Source organism: Acinonyx jubatus, chromosome C2 (assembly GCF_027475565.1).
Source record: "Acinonyx jubatus isolate Ajub_Pintada_27869175 chromosome C2, VMU_Ajub_asm_v1.0, whole genome shotgun sequence".
In the NCBI taxonomy this organism is placed as follows: domain Eukaryota; kingdom Metazoa; phylum Chordata; class Mammalia; order Carnivora; family Felidae; genus Acinonyx; species Acinonyx jubatus.
Window position 1 is genome coordinate 95,361,203 of NC_069384.1, and position 20,108 is coordinate 95,381,310.

The window sequence follows — 20,108 nt, forward strand, 5'->3', positions numbered from 1 at the left end:
CGGACACTCGAATGATTTAAAACCACTAGATAATGAAACTTTACTCCAATATTAAATGTACATAAATAAAACATTAATAATCATCACCCATGCACTTGCTATTCTTCCCAATAAATATATGCGATCATGACCCTTACCCTTGCTTGTTTCTGCTAATCAGCTTGAAGGCCAGAGGTCATTTTTCACTCAGACAGTTTATTCCGTGGAGGGTGGAATATCCAAATGATTCTCTGCAAGACACAATTAGAAGGAATAAATGCAAATAAAATAGTGTCATAAAATATTTCTGGATTGATTTTGAAGAAGGAAAACCCCACGCAAGACAAAAATGCTAATGCCCTGGCTGGAGGAGGATAATGACCGTATTCTGTAGGGACAGAATTTCCGCCAACCTCTCTGAGCAGCGGCATCAATTCCATATCTCTGCCCTGTGATCAGTATGTGTCAAAATCCTTCATAGTGACAAATGTGCTGTCCACTTGCATCTGTGGAGAATGTTTTAGCAGCTGAGTGATTATGAATCAAACCCCTGAGCTTATAGCCCCTACCGCCTCCCAACGCGTTCACATTTGTCGTCTGACAAGTAAATGTATCTTGACTTTCCTCTGAGATTTTTTGCACCATGTTTGATGAAAGACATTTGGCAAATTGGCAGTGGTACCCTGTACGTTGCAATTTGTAGCTAGCATTAGGAGTCCGGGCATGAAATGAGAGGGCAGACTCCAGGATAAAGGGAAAAAAGAGAGCTAACTACAACATGAATAGTCACTTGAAGAATCAGGCGTGCACTATATTCTTTGTAAGAAGAGCATCATGGTCAGGCCATTCTGTTAAGAGGTTGCTTCTCCATAAGGAGCCAGTGGTATTCCATCCAGCTGCCCAGCCATGGAATACATATTTTGTTAATTTTCCTTTTGAGTAGGAAGTGATACCTTTTCTTTCGAACCTGAGCTCATAAATTAGGCCTTCAGTTGTGTCCTGCCATTTCATCAGGGAAAGAATCATCCTCTTGGATTGAACAGTTGTTGGAATGTGCGGTTGTTGCCATTTTTATCCTTGTGTGGAGTCTCCTGGTCTAACACCCCAGCTCTTTGAGAAACACACAGAGTGCATATAGAGTGCAAACACCTTTTTAACAGCTTTCCAAGCTCTCTGGTGGCATAGTGCCTGAGAACCAAATAAATAATGGGTGAGTTGATTTAACAGGATGGCCTGAGAGTTTGCTTTTCTACTTAAAAATTCAGTAGTAAGCAGCTTCCAAATAAAATATGAGCCCTAAGGAAACTTAACATTTGGGGAGAGTTGAAGGAAAGGGGCGAGTCCTTCTAACTAAGGACAGTAAGGATCAAAGTAAATGCCACCCTCTGATTGTGACTGTCAAATACATATGCAAGTGGACAAAAACTTGAAGATTATAAGGCAAAGAAGTTAAGATGCTTGAGGGGAAGAATTAGGCAGGGTAGTTCTTCAAGATTATTTCTCTAAGAGTGAGGTTACGCTAACTACGCCCCTTATTAATGCCCATGCCAAGTTATACGACATGATCTATCATGAACTGTCATTTCAACTTGATCTTAATCCAGAACAAATTCATATTTCGTCAAAATTCTTTGTATATGATCACACTTAAAAATCTGGTATATCCAGATATTAAGTTAACATAGTCATAGGCAAAACACCTCTTACACATTTCTTTTTTTTTTTTTTCTGCAGTACACCCATCTGGCTTAAACTGTAACTTTGGAACACTTGATGTTTTCCATGCTGTGAATTCTCTTCATGGAATGCCATGCTTCCTATGGTTTTTATTACCTAGGCAAGGCGTGCAGGACCTTTCCCTATAATTTCCACTTTACTGTTGATATCCATAACACAATACTAATGCTGTCTCTTAACATAATAAACATCTAATTTGGCTTTATTATTGCTCATGTGTTTCATTGCTCAATTGTATATCAAATGGTCATAAAGTGGCCTAACCGTGGTCTTATGAAAAAGTTCACCGAGCATTGTATAAGCATGATTCTACCTTAGTTATTTCCTAAATCCACGAGTCCTCTTGTTGTTTGTCTAATATTGGGCCACTACAACCTTTTTCTACAGTCTACTGCCTTCAGCAGATTTGATGCCTCCCTTTTATTAATGATTTCTTGATTTGCTAGAGATGATTACAGAAGAAAAGATGTCAGACTAGTCCTTCATGGTCTTATGCTCTTGCCTTGCAGATGTCAGCTATTGAAAACATGGCAGAGAAGCTCGAGAACTTCAGTGCCCTGAAACCAGAGGCCAGTGAACTTCTGCAGTCAGTTCCCTCCATGTTCAATTTCAGAGCGCCTCCCAATGCCCTGCCAGAGAACCTCCTGCGGAAAGGAAAAGAACGCTACACCTGCAGGTAACTGCTAAGACAATTGTGGCTGACTTTCCAAACGTCTCCCCTCTGATTTCAAAAGACCCCGCCATTTGTTTGGGAAATTATTCGTGACTGGATGATTAAGAGTGACCATGATAGATCTCAAGTACTTCAAAGTACTCTTTATTTAGGGAGATATAAAAGTGGTGGTTTAAAAAAATTATTATTAAATGAGAATTTTAACACAGGCCATTTGGGTGTGATAAATGAGGTTGGAAACAGTCCAAATACTTGTTTCACTTTGATATTTATGAATTTTCTTTCATAGTTAATTATTTTCATGCAAACGTATAATACTACTGTCTTCAAGCATACATTTATTAATTGTCATGGCATTGAAGAATAAGGCCATTAACAAAGGACGAATAAGGTCGATAAGTGAAGAAAGCTAGTTAATAAGTTTCTTGTTACCCATCACTATTACAGTAAAGCTTGTTTTTTCTTTAATAAATTGTGCATATAATTTCTGTATTGCCTTCAGAAATTTGTGACATCTGACTCAGGCATATCAATTTATCTGCTCTTTGGAAAATGTGTCACTTTCTTTCCAGAAAAGCTTTTATAGGAACATACCTTGATGGATGAGGTCTTAGAATCTTGTCTGATCTGATACCACTCAATGTACAGAGTTGTCACTGTGGCTAACATATAAAATGAGTTGAAACATTTGAAATCTGTTTACATCAACCCAGAATCACAGACTCTTGTCATTTTTTTATCCCCTTGTCTGGTTCAGTTTTGTGACTATAAAGATATAGAGTTAATAAAAGAGGCGTATGGGGGTCATCAAAACTAAAGTCTATTTTCATAAACTGCTTGCTTATGCATGAGCAAATTCAACCAGATCTCATAATGCAGCCTTTATTTGTGGAGTTATTTATATCTGTAGAATGGCTTTGTTGCAAATTTTAAATACCAAAGACATGTGATTCCCATGCAAGATTAATTAAATCAGGAATACGCATCTGGCTTCTATGCAGCTTGAGTGAAATAAAGTCGATCGTGCTGACTTTCTCTTATAAACACGTTTCATAACAGATACTGTGGCAAGATTTTTCCAAGGTCTGCGAACTTAACACGGCACCTGAGAACCCACACAGGAGAGCAGCCTTACAGGTTTGACAATGATTTTTACTAAATATCTTCGTAAATATTATAGCAGTTAGAGTGGATTCATCCCTCTAATTGGAGGCTACTTTTTTGCATGCCTGAATGTATGCCCTTTTAGTTTTGAGTCAAAGAAGAATTGGCGAGTGGTTAGGATAAAAATTGGAAGAGTCCTAATGTTTTAAATCAAGGCTTCCGACATCTCAGTTAAAAAGGTCTAGCAGTAACTAGGACAGAATAAGCATTTTAGAAATGTTAGCCATTTTAAAAATTATTTAAAAATTTATTTTAGTGCTCTCTTCTCAATAGTTAGTGCTGTATTAACTGACAGTAATCATAACATTGCAGCCTCCCTTTTCAAGCCTTAAATCTCTGCTCTGAGTTGACAAGCCATGTATAACTTTGTTTCCCCAGTACAGTTAAGTCAGTGTCCCCAGGTCCCATTATGAGGTTTAAGGAATAAACTTTAAACCTGGAGAGGAAGAAGAAGATGTGGAACTAGGAGTAGAAAAGATCAAATAGAATATATTGTAGGAAGAGGGGCAATTCTACCAACAATTTCTAAACTACCTCTTAGCTTATTCTGCTGAATGTCAAGATCAGCGATCTGACACATGGGACATGTGTCTAATTATAATATTATTATTTACCAAAGAATTAAAATCATCAACATCATCTTCCTTTTTACGATATAATCTACTTGTTTTATGTGCAATGCTTTGCGCCTAGTGTTAGATGCTCATGAATATTTGTTAAAGGATAAATGTTATTTATCTTAAGTCATATTGTAATTTGATTCTGCTTTGAAATTCTTATGCATTGCATATGTGTGAAATTATTTTTGTCTGCATGCTCACTTTTCACGTTAAAATAAATAATTTCTCAGGTTTCAAAGATTTAAAAATTTTTTTTATTGTTTATTCATTTTTGAGAGAGAGAGAGAGCATATCAGTTGGGGAGGGCAGAGAGAGAGGGAGACACAGAATCTGAAGCAAGCTCCAGGCTCTGAGCTGTCCGCACAGAGCCTGATGCAGGGCTCAAATGCATGAACTGTGAGATCACGACCTGAGCTGAAGTCAGATGCTTAACCGACTGAGCCACTCAGGCCCCCAAAGACTTTTTTACATATAAGAATAAGCAAAGGATCAGGCCAGTGAATGCTAATGTGGAGAGGATTGAAATTTTAAGAGAAAACTAGAGAGACTTAAATTCAGAAAATAAAGTGTTTTCTTAAATTCTTTGCTGTCTTACATGTTTTATAAATTACTATTGGCAAGTCATATTTCTACTTTATATGTGACACAATGGTCTTTATATGATATTTCTAATTTATATGTGATAGAATGGACTGAAAATAAAAAGTTTCAGAGAGATAGAAAAATGACAGGTGGTAGGTGATTTCCCTTTTTGAGAAAATTTTTCAGACTCCAGGAGTTCTGCTTAAGTGGAAGAAAAATTTCAACACTTACATTTTGTTATGGCCAGGGATCTGGTGTGGAACTGTATCATGCTCATTTTACTCTTTCTTTGTACCTGAATTACTGGTTTTATTCCCCATAAATGGTGCTATTATTGTATGTATATTTAAAAGAAAACAAGCCAGAATTTTTGCATAGCTGGAGATCATAAGCAATTACTTATGTAGCTCCTCTGTTCCACAAGGGAAGAAATGCAGATGCATAGATGTTAACTGCCTTCTGTAAAGTCTGGTACTAAAAGATCCAGAATTAAAACCCAGTCATGGAGCTTCCATGTCAGAGTTTTTATCTTACACCATGATCTCAAAGGCTCTCATGATCCCCATGTTTACATCCAAATTCTGAATTGTGTATTGTTCATGACTGCGTTATGTATTCATTTTAGGAATTTTTGAAACTTAGACTCTTAACCACCTACTAATTTATTAGAGCAGAATGGAATGATTTTTTATTCAGGAGCACTCAAACCTTTGGCTAGGACATTAGCAGAGGAAAAATACAAAGTAACAGATGATTACTGTGTAAAATTTTCTTATTGGCTGATTTTATTTATATTAGAGTGGGTGATGTGTATTAGATTTGGAAAAGCCCCTTTGCATACGAGCAGAAAGTTGGAAGCATGTCAAAGACAAAATCTGTCCAACTCATGATGTATGAAGAAAATGTTTTGAGTGAAAAAATTTTAGAGCATTTGATGGGAGTATACGTTTTCTCTAGCGGTGTTTTCTAGGTTATTCTGTTTGTTACAACACAGTTGTGCTTTTTGAATCATTATTCTCATTGTAGTGGGCTTTGGGAGTCAACAGAGTTATTACAGAGAAGCCCATGACTCATATATATATATATATATATATATATATATATATATATTCAAAAGCAGAGGCTAAAATATTATAACTACACTGAATGTGGGGTTTCACACACTTTTAAATTAATATTATAAGTGAAGAAAGTTGGGGAACCTCATCATGCCAGGGCATTTAAGGGGGAAAATTAAATCAGTCGTTGAGCTGGTTTATTGATACTATGCCAAAGTAACTAGTTTAACAGATTTATTTTCCTCACTGAACTGACTAGACTTCTGGCATCACGTAGAGACAGCCGAGGAAACCCAAACACTTCGAGTGGAATGGGGTGATTTCTGATGTAGAGCACTCGAACCACTGAGTCTACATTTAGAAGTGGGAGGACAAGGGCCCTTCGCATATGGAAGAATAAGTTAAAGATTTTCTGGCTGCTAAGTTAGAAATTTTCACTTAGAAGTCATCTGGAGAAAGCTAATTTTTTCCCCCAAGCAACACACATACCCACAAAACCCCACACAAACAAATCATGCAATATTTACTTTAAAATGCCAAAGGAGAATACCCCATAAATTGCCGCTTTTCTTCTTTATCCATAAGAGCTAGGGGGTTGGGGGTGGGGAGGGGGAGGCATTACATTTTTATTTAGATTAAAAGAGAACTTCAAAATAATTTATGAATTTTTTTTTAATCCCATGGAAGGCAAAAACAATTAGCCAACTAATAATAAGTGCTTTCTTGGAAAACTGACCTGGTTCAGAAATGCCACAGACTCTTTGAGAAAAATAGAAATGGAAAACTGGGGGCAATAGGAAGAACGGAGATTAATGAAGACCTTTGTTTTATTCCAAAAGGAGAATTTAGTGCCACTCTTATTTTCTTTTTTTAACAGATTGAAGTCTATTAGAGTAAAGGCTCTGTGGGTTTGTCATTGCTGCAGATTATGAAAATCAGTGTCTTTAGTATCAGAACAAGCTATTCACATTGCCTCAGTTTTAAAACTTTGGAAGGGTTGCTGCTCTTTTTGAGAATATTATCCATTTAAAAAGTGAATTTACTAAGAAACTATTTAATCAGACTCTGCAATTTTGAATTTAAGAATGCTTTTTGTATTTTATTTGAAGACTACGTGAATTGTTTCATGTTTGTTTAGGAAGGATTTATTTGTATTGCTCTAAGCAGAAGGTAAAATAATGCTACTGTTTCTTAATGTCCTTAATTTCATGAGGTTTATCTAAAATATGAAAACTGATGACTCTAATCCATTTTGGAGCAATCAAATCACCAATATTTTATTATTATTTTTATGGTTTTTCATAAAGTCATGAAAATCTTTAAAGGAATCAAAATCTATGGGAATTGAAATCTTGACTCTGTGAATAGGATTCTTGCCTGTGCCTTTTCTCTAAAATGTTTTATGGGTGATAACTTTGGATATCTGGCTTTCTAGTCTTGAGAAATACCTTTCGATTTAGTTGTGAATATTTTCTCTGTGTTTATTTTTCAGATGCAAATACTGTGACAGATCATTTAGCATCTCTTCCAACTTGCAAAGGCATGTTCGTAACATCCACAATAAGGAGAAGCCCTTTAAGTGTCACTTATGTGATAGGTGTTTTGGTCAACAAACCAACTTAGACAGACACCTAAAGAAACATGAGAATGGGAACATGTCGGGTAGGTAATCAATTGTGTTATGAGGAGAGGATGGCTTAATTTCCTCATTTTAAAAGATAATTGTGAATAATATTGTATGTCCACTATACTTTAAAAAAAGAGAGATAATTGTGATCTTTCTTCTCTCCTTCCACTTTGACACCCGAACCAGATCCTAAAATTTGCAACATGTTTCCCTTGAGATTATAGAATGATGTGAATGATTTGATTGTTGAATAATCTGTAACTTGGGGTCTTTTTTGGATTGGTTTTTTATTCTGGATTCGTCTCAATTGTTAATTGTAAACAAAGAGAACCATGACCCAATCTCATAGGAGATGAATGAATCAAGATTTCCTAAATTGCAGGGAGCAGTTTTCCACCTGTTGTACAGAATGCAGACTCCAGGCATGGCAGGATTTCCACAGTGGCATCCCAGAATACCGTGCTCTGAGTATTAACTGAGAAACAGTGGCTGCTTTTGTAGGAGTTCTACAGTTCAGAGAATATCCCTAGAGTAACTTTGTAGGGATTAATGGTAAAAGATTGTTAACATGATCAGAGTAACCCATAGCAAGTGATAGTGGTGTGCAGTTTGGGTTGTAAATTCTGATGTAGAATTAAGTTAAAAGTATCAAAAAATTAGCCTTCCCTTAACTCAGACTTGCCAGCACATAGTTAGCAGGGAAAATGATAGTTTCTAGAGAATCAGGAAAATTACTTGGGGCAAGGAAAGGAGCAAGCATGGGGTTCAGAAGAAAAGATTTTAAAAACAGAAAGAAGTTGAAGTTGTTCAAAGTAGTAATCTTTACCTAAGAAAATTGTTTTATGATTAATCCTTCCTTCCCGGTACAGGCACATTGCTTACAATATTTGGTGGCTACTACATAGAACTATATGCTGTGTGCTTTCCTCTAAGCCAAAAGTCAAATGATTGTGGTCTAAAGATACTGGATTTTAGAGACAAAAGTCTAATTCAGTGTAGAAAACTGGTGGCGCTTTCCAACCACATGCACCCTTCCAGAATACTCCCATAATTTTCTAATCAAAAGTATTTTAGAAAATAACTAAATGAGTTAAAAATGTAACATGTCCAAGTTCAATATTTATTTGTGGGCCCAGATTCTAACTTTATTCAACTGAGAGATGGTCTCACCTCTTATCGTGAATGTGTAGACTATTATGGTGAACTACTGGGTTGTAGATATCTTGTGCGAAAGCTAAACAGCATGAAGCAAATGTTGGTAGAAATTGGGCCACATATAAGGTGTTTATAAATGTGTAAGTTGATAAAAACCTTACAACCATCCTTTGTTAAGGTATTGTGATTCTAATTTAAAGGTAAGGAAGCTGAAGATCATCCTACATACAGCAGATCCCTTATTGTCCCCTTAATGCTGTATCACCTCAGTCTCTGGGCTGGCGTGTCAAGTTTTACTCACTGCTTCATCCACTAAATCAGAGTATAGAGTTTTTAGCATGTTTTCAGTCTTTCTTTGGTAACGTACTTTAACACAGGAGCAATAAATACATATTGATTGCAACCAGGACTGAGTATACAGTTTCTTCGGGCAGAATCTATTTAAGGCCTCTTTATAATTTGCCTCACCCTGTTTCCTCATAATATGAATGTCAATGTTCTTATGTCACGGTGGGAATGAGAGGAAACTGTGGGAGAAGCACCTTTGGGAGACTGTACCTCAGGATTTCAGTGGTTCAGAATATTCTCCAGGGGACTTTCATGGGCATGTATGTGGTAACTGGGGAAGACTTTGGCCTCTTAATGTTACCATTATTAGTATTCAAAAGAACCTGTTTTAGGAAACACTGTTCAGATGAAGAAGAAACAAGGTTCAAAATAAGTTGCCATGTTGATAATAGTCTTTTTGACAAAAGGCTCTCTCCCCTCAGGTACGGCCACATCGTCGCCTCATTCCGAACTGGAAAGTACAGGCGCGATTCTTGATGACAAAGAAGATGCTTACTTCACAGAAATTCGCAATTTCATTGGGAACAGCAACCACAGCAGCCAGTCTCCCAGGAACACAGAGGAGAGGTAAAGCGGGGTTTTTCCTTTTTAAACCCTATAAAATCAATACGTTCCAAATAGATTTGCTGTGCTCACTTTGGTGAGCACCACCGATGGCTGGCATTTATTTAGTGCAGGTTAAATACTAAATGCTCTTTTAATCATTTTACATGTATGAATTTAATTATCATGATAACCCAATGAGGTAGCAACCATTACTATGGAATTTTATCAGTGAAAGAATGAAGATATTGAAGGTTAGATAACTTGCCAGAGGCCACATAAGTAATTAATAACTGGGACTCAGCCTGGGCTCTCTGGTTCCAGAGCCCATGCTTTTACCACTATTCTGCCCTGCTTCTCTTGATAACTAATTAGAATATTTTACCAAAACTTGCCAAGCAGAAGGGAAGGCCACCACAGGGATTCAGTTGATTCAGTAGTGGTTACTATTATATATCATACGTATATTACAGATAATATGTGAGTATATCTATCAGTGTGTATATATGTATATGTATCTATCAGTATGTGTAATATATATATATCTGTATATACATTTGTGTGTGTGTATACATGTGTACATATCTATATATAAAACACCCATTGAATATAATGTAAATAGCTTTTACATAGAAATAAGTTGAGACTTCTTGATAAGATTCTCTCACTACCTGTATGCCCTCAGGTGAATGAATATTCATTTAATTTTGGTATGTTTGTTTCACTGGGTGTGATCATCCTTGTTTTCAGTGACCTGGTGCCCTGGCTACCTCTTGTTATCATCAATGTCAAGTGTGTATGGCTTAATTCAAAAAGAAGAATTTTAATGCTGCTGATAATAATAATTAACATTTATCTAGTGTTTACATTTTATGTGATGTTAATGAAACATTATTTTACCAAAACTCCAGGATTTAATTTTTCTTTTCTGTAAGTTATAATTAAGTATCTGATATTGAGAGCTAGATTTTTCTGAACATAACTATCCAGTAGCCTATTAGATTAGGATGTTACATAGTCAATTTTAACGTCACATGGAATTAGTTAATGAAGTTCTATTACTTTTCATCCAACGAGTATTATTGTTTGTGTCCTCTATTTTTTGATGCTGTTAAGAGTCAAATAATTATTTTAGGTAGTTTTTACATTAAGGTAAGCTTCAAACAAACATCATTTCCCAAGATAACAAAATTATATGACCAATTCTGTTCTTCAACTTGTATAAAGCATGTGTATGGAAAAAGGAAAGAAGATCTATTACATGACCCTTCCCAGCTTCTAAGAAGTCTGATAAGAGCTATGACTTTGTGCAGTTGGACATATCTTTCCCTCTGCTTGCCCATTTGTGTGTGTGTGTGTGTGTGTGTGTGTGTGTAAAAGAGAGACAGAGAGTACGAGAGAGAGAGGAGGGAAGGAGGGAGAGGAGGCAGATGATCAGAAATACAAAGTAGTAAGAACAAGTAGGTAAGAGAGTTACCAAATTACATTTTGATAATGAAATATACACGATACAAAAAGAAATGTTGAACAGAAACCACCATTTGGGTTCTGAGATGCCTTTTCAGACTTTCTAGCCCTTACTTGGAAATTTGTGAGCTTGCATAGAGCTACGACATCTGGTTTCAACATGTCCAAACAGCACAGAAGTAAGAAGATTGAGTCATTTAACCCCCCTCCACTCCTATCGGGGCTACTTTTGATGAATCATTTATCCCCCATAAATTGCCACATTTGAAAGCATAATTAACAAATAGTTTTTTTTAATCATGTTGGCTTTGTTACTTTTGGTTTTCATCCATGCATTCTTTGGTTCTTTTACTTTTTCTTTCATTTTTAAAAAATAACAGTTTCAATCCATTCAAGCAAGCAAGTTGGCAGTATGTCTGGAAACTAATAATTTATGTCTGTGCAAAACATGTTTTCATCATTCTTTGATAAAAGAGGTTAAGAGATTGGCTGTATAAAAAGGTTAGCAATGGTAATATGACTGTTTTTAAGATTTTTACTGTGTATATCTGTCACACCCAGCATTGTTTTGTTTATTTATTTACCCTGGAAAATCTAAATATTAAATTATACTCCTTTTTGTTACGTGGGAATGTGATGGATACATTGCTGATACCTAATCTCCCATGATCTGAAAAATCGTTCCATTAGGTGTGAAAATCATACATTTCTGTAGCAATAACTTAAATTTCAACAAACTTTCTGAATTTGGGGAAGTGTTTTAACTTCCCTGGTCATATATCTTTAAAAAGAGGAGGTTAGGAAGAGAGATTCTGTAGTTCAAAGCATTTGTAATCAATTTGAAACCAAGTTAAGTTTGACTTTTATTTATATTTTATTTTTTTTAATGTTTATTTATTTTTGAAAGAAAGAGACAGAGCGTGAGTGGGGGAGGGGCAGAGAGAGGGGGAGACATGGAATCTGAAGCAGGCTCCAGGCTCTGAACTGTCAGCACAGAGCCCAACGCAGGGCTCGAACTCACAAACCCTGAGATCATGACCTGAGCCAAAGTCCGTTGCTTAACTGACTCAGTCCAGGCACCCCTAATTTTGCCTTGTAAATATTACAGTGAAACTTAAATTCAATTTTTACATTCTTCATGTTTATTTTAAAGCCTGAGAAGTTTGTCTTCGTTTTATAAATACTCTCAAATGTATTCAACTGGGACTTCTATGTAATTAAACTCTTTTTTATAATTAAACTTTTGAATCACATAATACAGTCCTTGCAACCACAAACTAAAGTATTACAAATGACTTTTAAAAGATAATATTATTCTTTCGTATCATATTAGACATGCATACTAAGTAAGCTTCAAAAGATATTTGCATAATTACATTTTTAGATAATTTCCTACCCCAAAGTTCTTCTGGGAAACAAGGAACTTTTTACATTCAGACCTTCAAGGATAATTTGAAAACAGTACAAATAAGTGAGCTCTCAATCATTTCCAAGTTTGAGCAGGATGTCTAAGTGGCATGTACCACAAATATCACCTAGAAATAACAAATACCGGTTGGTTCCTGGCAGCTATCTTAGCATTTTCTTTGAACCCTTAGATTCATTTTAGGCATGTATGTTGAAGCATTGGTCATTATTTTGCAGGGATCTGAATTTTCCAGAAACCTATTATTTTAATTGGTGGGCACTTCTATGGTAATTAGATGACATTTTGTAGAACAAACATTGGTATGCTTTTTATATTATATATAACAATATCATTTATCAGGAACACTCTGATAAGGAATAAGAATCTGAGATTGTTTTTCCAGCTCTGCCACAAGCTCCTTTATCCTCTGAATAATCACCCAATTATTTTTTTCTTCATTTTCTCATTTGCGAATTACATTATTTTCCCATGGTTGCCATAAAGCATAAACAATAAAAATTTCTTGTGGAAGTGTTGGAAATCTAAACAGTTAGGAAGACATGATAAGAAAGCTAGCTGCACATTTAGAAAGGAAACCAATAATTGAACCCGTTGCTTTTTTTTATGCTTTTGAAAGAATGAACGGCAGTCATTTTAAGGATGAGAAAGCTTTGGTGACCAGTCAAAATTCAGATTTACTGGATGACGAAGAAGTAGAAGACGAGGTGTTGTTAGATGAGGAGGACGAAGACAATGATATTACTGGAAAAACAGGAAAAGAACCCGTGACAAGCAATTTACATGAAGGAAATCCTGAGGATGAGTATGAAGAAGCCAGTGCCCTGGAGATGAGTTGCAAAACGTCTCCAGTGAGGTGAGTTAGTAAATAAGCAAGAGCAGATGCATATATGACAGCAATTCCTTCCGCTTTGTTTTTCCATGAGGACAACATTTCAGGTGCTAGCAGTTTATGAGTAATGAATCATAAGAGCAAAGCTGAGTTAACAAGGCATGTTTGTTGTATTCATTTTGATTAGATGAAAATAAGGTGGCCATCAACATAATCCACAAGACTAAAAATACATTGCTGTTTGGGAAACTCTAACCTGAGATAGATGTATAAATGAAAATTAAACGAGTACCCAGTCATTTATTTAGACCCTACCTGTAAAACACCAAGTAAAATGGAGATATCAACATTATCTAATTCATTCAAAAATCCGGTGTGTTATAAGTCAACTGTTATTGAGATAAATTTCACCTAATTTGATATATATGTGTTCTATACAGGTAGGTTTTTCAGTGAAAAAAAAAATTAACCGAATAGTTAAATTTTTAGGAATATTATATTTTCTTCTGGGTAGTGGGAGCTGACTAAATATTATCATAACTGGCTTTATTTTAAGTGGAAATTATAAGCCTATAAATTGTGTCTCCACTACACTGCTGATTTCACATCATTGACTTTAACTCTTTACCTCTTATACACACGTGCTTTAGTTATGAAAAATCTTGAAACAAATATGTTTTTAAGGTACAATATTTGTAAACACTTTGAAGAACCTGATAACGGATGCATGCTTCTTTATACTGCAAATATAATATGAAGTTTGACAGCTGTATAGATTCAGATGAAAAGTGATTTGGTTGGATAACAAACGGAAACAGAAAAAAAAAACCCTCTGTGCTTTCCCATTGGTTCATTTTAGGTATAAAGAGGAAGAATATAAAACTGGACTTTCTGCTCTAGATCATATAAGGCACTTCACAGATAGCCTCAAAATGAGGAAAATGGAAGATAATCAATATACTGAAGCTGAGCTGTCTTCTTTTAGTGCTTCCCATGTGCCGGAGGAACTTAAACAGCCGTTACACAGAAAGTCCAAGTCACAGGTACATATTTTCGTGTAGTACAGCATCATGGTGACATTGTGCCTTTGATGCCAAAAGGCAGCTAGTTTCTCTCTTTGCAATATTCTAGAATCTGAACAGGTTCAGAGGCTTTACTCAAAATGTTCACATCTTGCCTCAATGACCAAATCCAAAATGGTTAACCAATTAACATGGCTGCACTCTACACAGAGACTTCGGTGGCAAATCTTGTCCTATGGTGATTTTTCTTTTACTTGGCAGTTCCCTTACTTCTGTATAGATAGTTCATAATGTTTGCACCTGTTTATATATTACCTCAGAATTGTTTTCTAATTGGCTTGAATCTGTAGTTTTTGTCAACCTAATTATATTTTCAGACTTCTGGAAAGTGAATCCTGCCTTCAATTTTTTTTTGGTCCATTACTATGTGTAGTTAATTAACAAGTTATCTAATTATAGCATTTAAGAGTAGACTAAGGATCAGAGATTAAATGAGTTGCCAAAAGTCTGCAGCAACTTACTGGCAGATTTGGAAACAAAGCCTATTAATTTTTATTGAGTGAATCACGACTGTGTTAACTAAAATAAATCCATTTAAGGATGCATAAATACCAATTAAAATAGCCTTCATTATTTAATCACAAAATAAAGGAAGTCAGTATTTTCTGCCTGACATCCACACTCAACCAGGTTGTTCATTTCATTTAGGTCAATTAAAAAGGAAAGAAAGAAGAAAGAAAGAAAGAAAGAAAGAAAAGAAATTTCCTGTTCCTACCACATTTGTTGGTTATTTTGGCCTAACTGATCTCGAGCCCATTTTGGAAGTATCAAAACCTGACGTGTCAAACCATGTGACCCTATTGGCTTGTACATTTGGAAATGATTTCCTATTTAGCTGAGATGTTTGGGCTGGTCTTAGCAGCAAATGTGGTCATATCTCAACTAAGGTTGGGAAAAGCACTGTGCTTGTGGGATGATATAAATTTTTAAATATTAGTCAATTAGGCAAAAATCTAAGATACCATGTTCTTTTTGAGTTGGAATTGAAAACACCTCACCTCAGCACTGGAGTTGCTGGTTATGTGAACTTGAGAACATCAGTTCATGACTGCAGGTACCACTTCCTCATTGGAAAGTGGGTGAATCGAGGAGGTATCTAAGATCTCTTCCTGCTCTATGATTAAGTGGAGATAAAAAAAATATTTTTTAATTTATAACATTAGAAGTAAACCAGCCATAGTAGACATCTAATTTTTACCTACAGATAACCATTAGAGGTAGCTAGCATTTTTTTTAAACACTTGATATCCCATTCTTCCTTCCTAATTGATCAGAGAGATACTGGGGGATCCAGGCTTTCTTTTCTGTTTTTAAATTTCTTTTAATTATTCCATGTAAAATACGTATAATTGTAAGACACAATACCTAAAAATTCCTGAAATAGTCAGAAATGGTTGAAAACAGAAGGGTCAGAGAATCTAGAGATAAAAGAGGTGATATATTTGGTACCAGCATTTTGACATAAAGTCCCTGCCCAATTGGACTAAGACTTACCATCACAAGAAATACTAGTGTTTTGCAATCCTAACTCATATTTTTTGTATTACTTGATCATGTCATATATATCAGTTTAAAAAGGGTCAGTCCCTTTTGCATACTAACATTATTTCATGAAACTTTTTACTCATTCATTCAGTTGTTATTAACTAGCAGGTATGTGCAGGGCACTGATCTTTGTGCATGAAAATGTTTATTTCCTTTGATTACCAAAAGGCAATATTTATTCTATATTCTATATAAAAGACAGTATTCTATATTTATTATTTTCTAGAATCTGAATAGAGATAGATGACTTACTCAAAACATTCATATATTTACTCTGTGATTTTGATAGTGATTGAATCCAAGAGAGTTGACCAATACGACAGTGGCTGCATTCTGCATAGAATCCTCTTTGAAAAACCCTATCCTAAAGATTAATTTCATAATAATAGGTACTATTTATTTCAGGCACTCTATGTTCTGTAGTGCTTGTAATTCCTTCGCAGCCCCTGGAGGCAAGTTTTTATTATTATTATCCCCATTTGATATGAAGAAAGTGACCTTGAAAGGCTAAGCAACTTGCCCAAGGTCATACAGCTATTTGAAGAGAGGCAGGTTAGAAGCCAGAAGTCCAAAATTTTCTGTATGTTCCCTTTCATTTTTCCAAATATTAGAATGAGTTTTGTTAAAACCGTTTCAGAGTATTCTCTATGTTGATCTCTAAAAGTGGGTATATTATAAAAATAAAGTTCAATGCTCACTTCACTCATATTTTAAACACTTCTAAGGACAAGGACTATATATTCTTTATCATTGATTCCCTAGGACCTAGCACAGTGCCTGGCACAGAGTAGATGCTTAGGAAATATTCCTTATATATCTGTTGAGATTTTGTAGAGGTCTAGAAGGCAAATTGCATACATAGAAGTCAAATGTGTACATTTAGAGCAATGACCCAGCAAATGAGAATCAGCCTATGAGGGCAGATTTTCTAACTGATTGCCATGATTACGGAAGAAACCACAGACTGGCCACATGTCTCAGCATGACTCTCAGAGATGAAATTCTGCTTAACAACAGAGGCATTTTGTCTTTGTTTACAGACAGTGGAATGTCTTTGGCAGGACATTAATGATTCCACTTCAGCAGCATTTTGACAAGCGAGTTTAGCAATGGATGAGACCAACAATAGCAAATCAACAGTGAAAAGTTCACTCACAAGTCAAGACCAAACATTTCATTTGAATATTTTACTTGGCAGCAAATGGGGGATTCTCTGAACAGTTATTTAGAACTGACATGATAATGAGGAAGAAAGAGCACTTCTTCACAGAACACCACCATGCACCTTATGCTCGGTAGACACTGGAGTACCAGTTGGTTCGAATGTTGTTGGGTCTTGTGTTTTGTTTTAGGTTGTGGTAGGGCTGGCTTGATCCACCTTAGCTTTCAAGGTCTTTGGGTGTCGGCTTTGAATATATCAAACATGGAGGGAAAGCAGACAACGGACTGGATTAAAAGTTGGGCAGAAATCCATTGTAGTTATGCCTCCTTCAGTTGAGTGACTGGTCCAGTTGAGTGATTTGGGGCGAGTCAAGTCATCTCAGTGCTCTCAGTTATAAAATGCAGGAGTTGGTAGGACCGTGTCTTCTACTAGACCCCAGTGCTGTCAAGGCAGGTCTATGCCCTGCTCATATTTGTGGTTTTGGTCATAGACACACAATAATATTTTTGGTGCGTTGAACATGGGCATGAAGAGTGGATGGATGACCGTATCTATGGTTGGGCAGGGGGATGACTCATGTTTCTCAGTGGAGGCGTTGTTGACATTTTAGGCAGGATAATTCACTTTTTTTGTCCTGGAGAGCAGATACTTTTGTGGCCCCTGGGCACTGAAGGCCAGCAGTAACACCACATCATTATAGGAACAAAACGGCCCACACTTTTCCAAACATACCATGAGGGGTGCTCCTACTCCGGGTCCCTTCTTCTGCTAACACTCACCAGCAATATTCTTCAAACTGAAAGTGATGTTTTCCAATGCCACTTACCAAGTCTCTCCTCTTCACCCCAGGCATATGCTATGATGTTGTCATTGTCCGACAAGGAGTCCCTCCATTCTACATCCCACAGTTCTTCCAACGTGTGGCACAGTATGGCAAGGGCTGCTGCGGAATCCAGTGCCATCCAGTCCATAAGCCACGTATGACATTACCAAGGTCGACCAGAGTGGGACCAAGTCCAACAGTAGCATGGCTCTTTCATCTAGGACTATTTAAAAGACTGCTGAGCAGAATGCCTTAGAAACCTGAAGGGTCACTCATTTAAAGTCTGGTGACCTTAAACTGAATGCTTAAAAAAAGAAAGAAAGAAAAAGAAAGGAAAAGAAAGAAAGAAAAAAAAAGAAACTATTTATTCTCGATATTTTGTTTTGCACAGCAAAGGCAGCTGCTGACTTCTGGAAGGTCAATGCGACTTAACGTGATTCAGTGAGAATGAGCAACTTGCTGGGCAGAAGGCGTCTTCGTCTGCCCTGCCCTGGGCTGTGGGTGGGTGTGAGGGCTGTGGGGATGGCGGCATTGGCACGAATGAACACTCCATAGAAACTGAATTCTTTTTTGTACAAGATCACCTGACACAGGATTGGGAACAGTTGCTTTCAATGACAGATTTAATTTTTTTCTTTGTTAAAGTTTTATGTAATTTAACCCTTTGAAGACAGAAGTAGTTGGATAAAATGCACACTTGATAATTTTAGAAACTGATAACAGGGAGTACTTGTTCCCCATTAACGTTTGCCTTCTTAAGTACATTGTTTAAAACTAGGGAAAAAGGGTATGTGTATATTGTAAACTATGGATGTTCAGCGCTCATAAAGGTTCAGTCAGTGAAGTAACCTGTTCATCACCAGTACCGCTGTACCACTACACTAATAAAATGTTTGCCAAATCCTTGTAATAACATCTTAATTTTAGACAATCATGTCACTGTTTTTTAATGTTTAATTTTGTGTGTGTTGCGTGTACCATGTATTTATTTGTTGGCAAACTATTGTTTGTTGATTACAACAGCACTGTTCCAGTCAGCCACTACTTTTTGACGTCTGAGGCACACCCCTTTCTGAATTTCAAGGACCAAGGTGACTCTACCTGTGTGTGGGAGTGCCAAATGGTGTTTGGCTTTTCTTAACATTCCTTTTTTGACGTTGTTTTGTTTTCCTTCTTAATGAGCTAAATACGAATAGATGCAACTTAGTTTTTGTAATACTGAAATCGATTCAATTGTATAAATGATTATAATTTCTTTCATGAAAGCATGATTCTTCTAATTAAAAACTGTACCCCATATTTTATGCTGGTCGTCTGCAAGCTTGTGCGATGTTATGTTCATGTTAATCCTATTTGTAAAATGAAGTGTTCCAGACCTTATGTTAAAAGAGAGAAGTAAATAACAGACTGTATTCAGTTATTTTGCCCTTTATTGAAGAACCAGATTTGTTTTTTTTTGTTTGTTTGTTTGTTTGTAATCTCATTTTGAAATAATCGGCAAGTTGAGGTACTTTCTTCAAATGCTTTGTACAATATAAACTGTTATGCCTTTCAGTGCATTACTATGGGAGGAGCAACTAAAAAATAAAGACTTACAAAAATGGTTATTTTTCCCACTGTGTGATATTTTCCCTCCTTGTGCAATTGTAGTTTCTCTAGGGATCGAATGATTTAAAGATAATATATCTGGGGACTTGATGCCCTGGTAGATACATGGAGTGTAGAGCATGTGTGTATTGTTTCGAGATGATGTAGGAATAGACCTTGACCCACCATGAATTGGGATATCGCTGACTCATTCTTCCGAACTTTCTCTTTGTGGAGCAAAGTCAGGGCTCATGTGCGACACCACACGGTCCTGGTTTTACTACATGTCCACAGCACCCATTTTATTTTTGTTATTTTTTAAAATTTTTTTAAGTTTATTTTTATTTGAGACACACACACACACACACACACACACACACACAGTGGGGGAGGGGCAGAGAGAGAATAGGAGACACAGAATCCAAAGCAGGCTTCAGGCTCTGAGCTGTCAGCACAGAGCCCGTTGAGGGGCTCCAACTCACGGACTGTGAGATCATGACCTGAGCCGAAGTCAGACGCTTAACTGACTGAGCCATTCAGGCTCAAAATTAAAATTTTGTTTTTAATTACACAAACACTGTTAACTAATTCACAAGATGGAAAAAAAAACCTTTTAACTTTTCCATGTTTCTTTTAAGTCTTTGCATGCAAAATATCATTTTTTATAGTTACAGTAAGAGTGTAGGCATAATGTTCTT

The 20,108-nt window shown here is 36.3% G+C and overlaps 1 protein-coding gene across 13 annotated transcripts in view; it reads left to right on the forward strand.

The window, feature by feature from the left end:
• MECOM (MDS1 and EVI1 complex locus) overlaps nucleotides 1-19,428 on the forward strand; it is a 555,921-nt gene extending 536,493 nt beyond the window's left edge. For 12 of the 13 annotated variants that reach the window (XM_053221230.1, XM_053221229.1, XM_027061468.2 and 9 more), the window contains 7 exons: nucleotides 2,226-2,392; nucleotides 3,449-3,526; nucleotides 7,306-7,475; nucleotides 9,366-9,510; nucleotides 12,999-13,235; nucleotides 14,071-14,254; nucleotides 17,850-19,428. In XM_053221230.1, coding sequence (XP_053077205.1) covers nucleotides 2,226-2,392; nucleotides 3,449-3,526; nucleotides 7,306-7,475; nucleotides 9,366-9,510; nucleotides 12,999-13,235; nucleotides 14,071-14,254; nucleotides 17,850-17,984 — 1,116 coding nt within the window. In that variant the 3' untranslated portion in view covers nucleotides 17,985-19,428. The remainder of the gene's footprint in view (nucleotides 1-2,225; nucleotides 2,393-3,448; nucleotides 3,527-7,305; nucleotides 7,476-9,365; nucleotides 9,511-12,998; nucleotides 13,236-14,070; nucleotides 14,255-17,849) is intronic. The other variant, XM_053221232.1, reaches the window with a different exon arrangement.
• The last annotated feature ends 680 nt before the right edge of the window (nucleotides 19,429-20,108 follow it).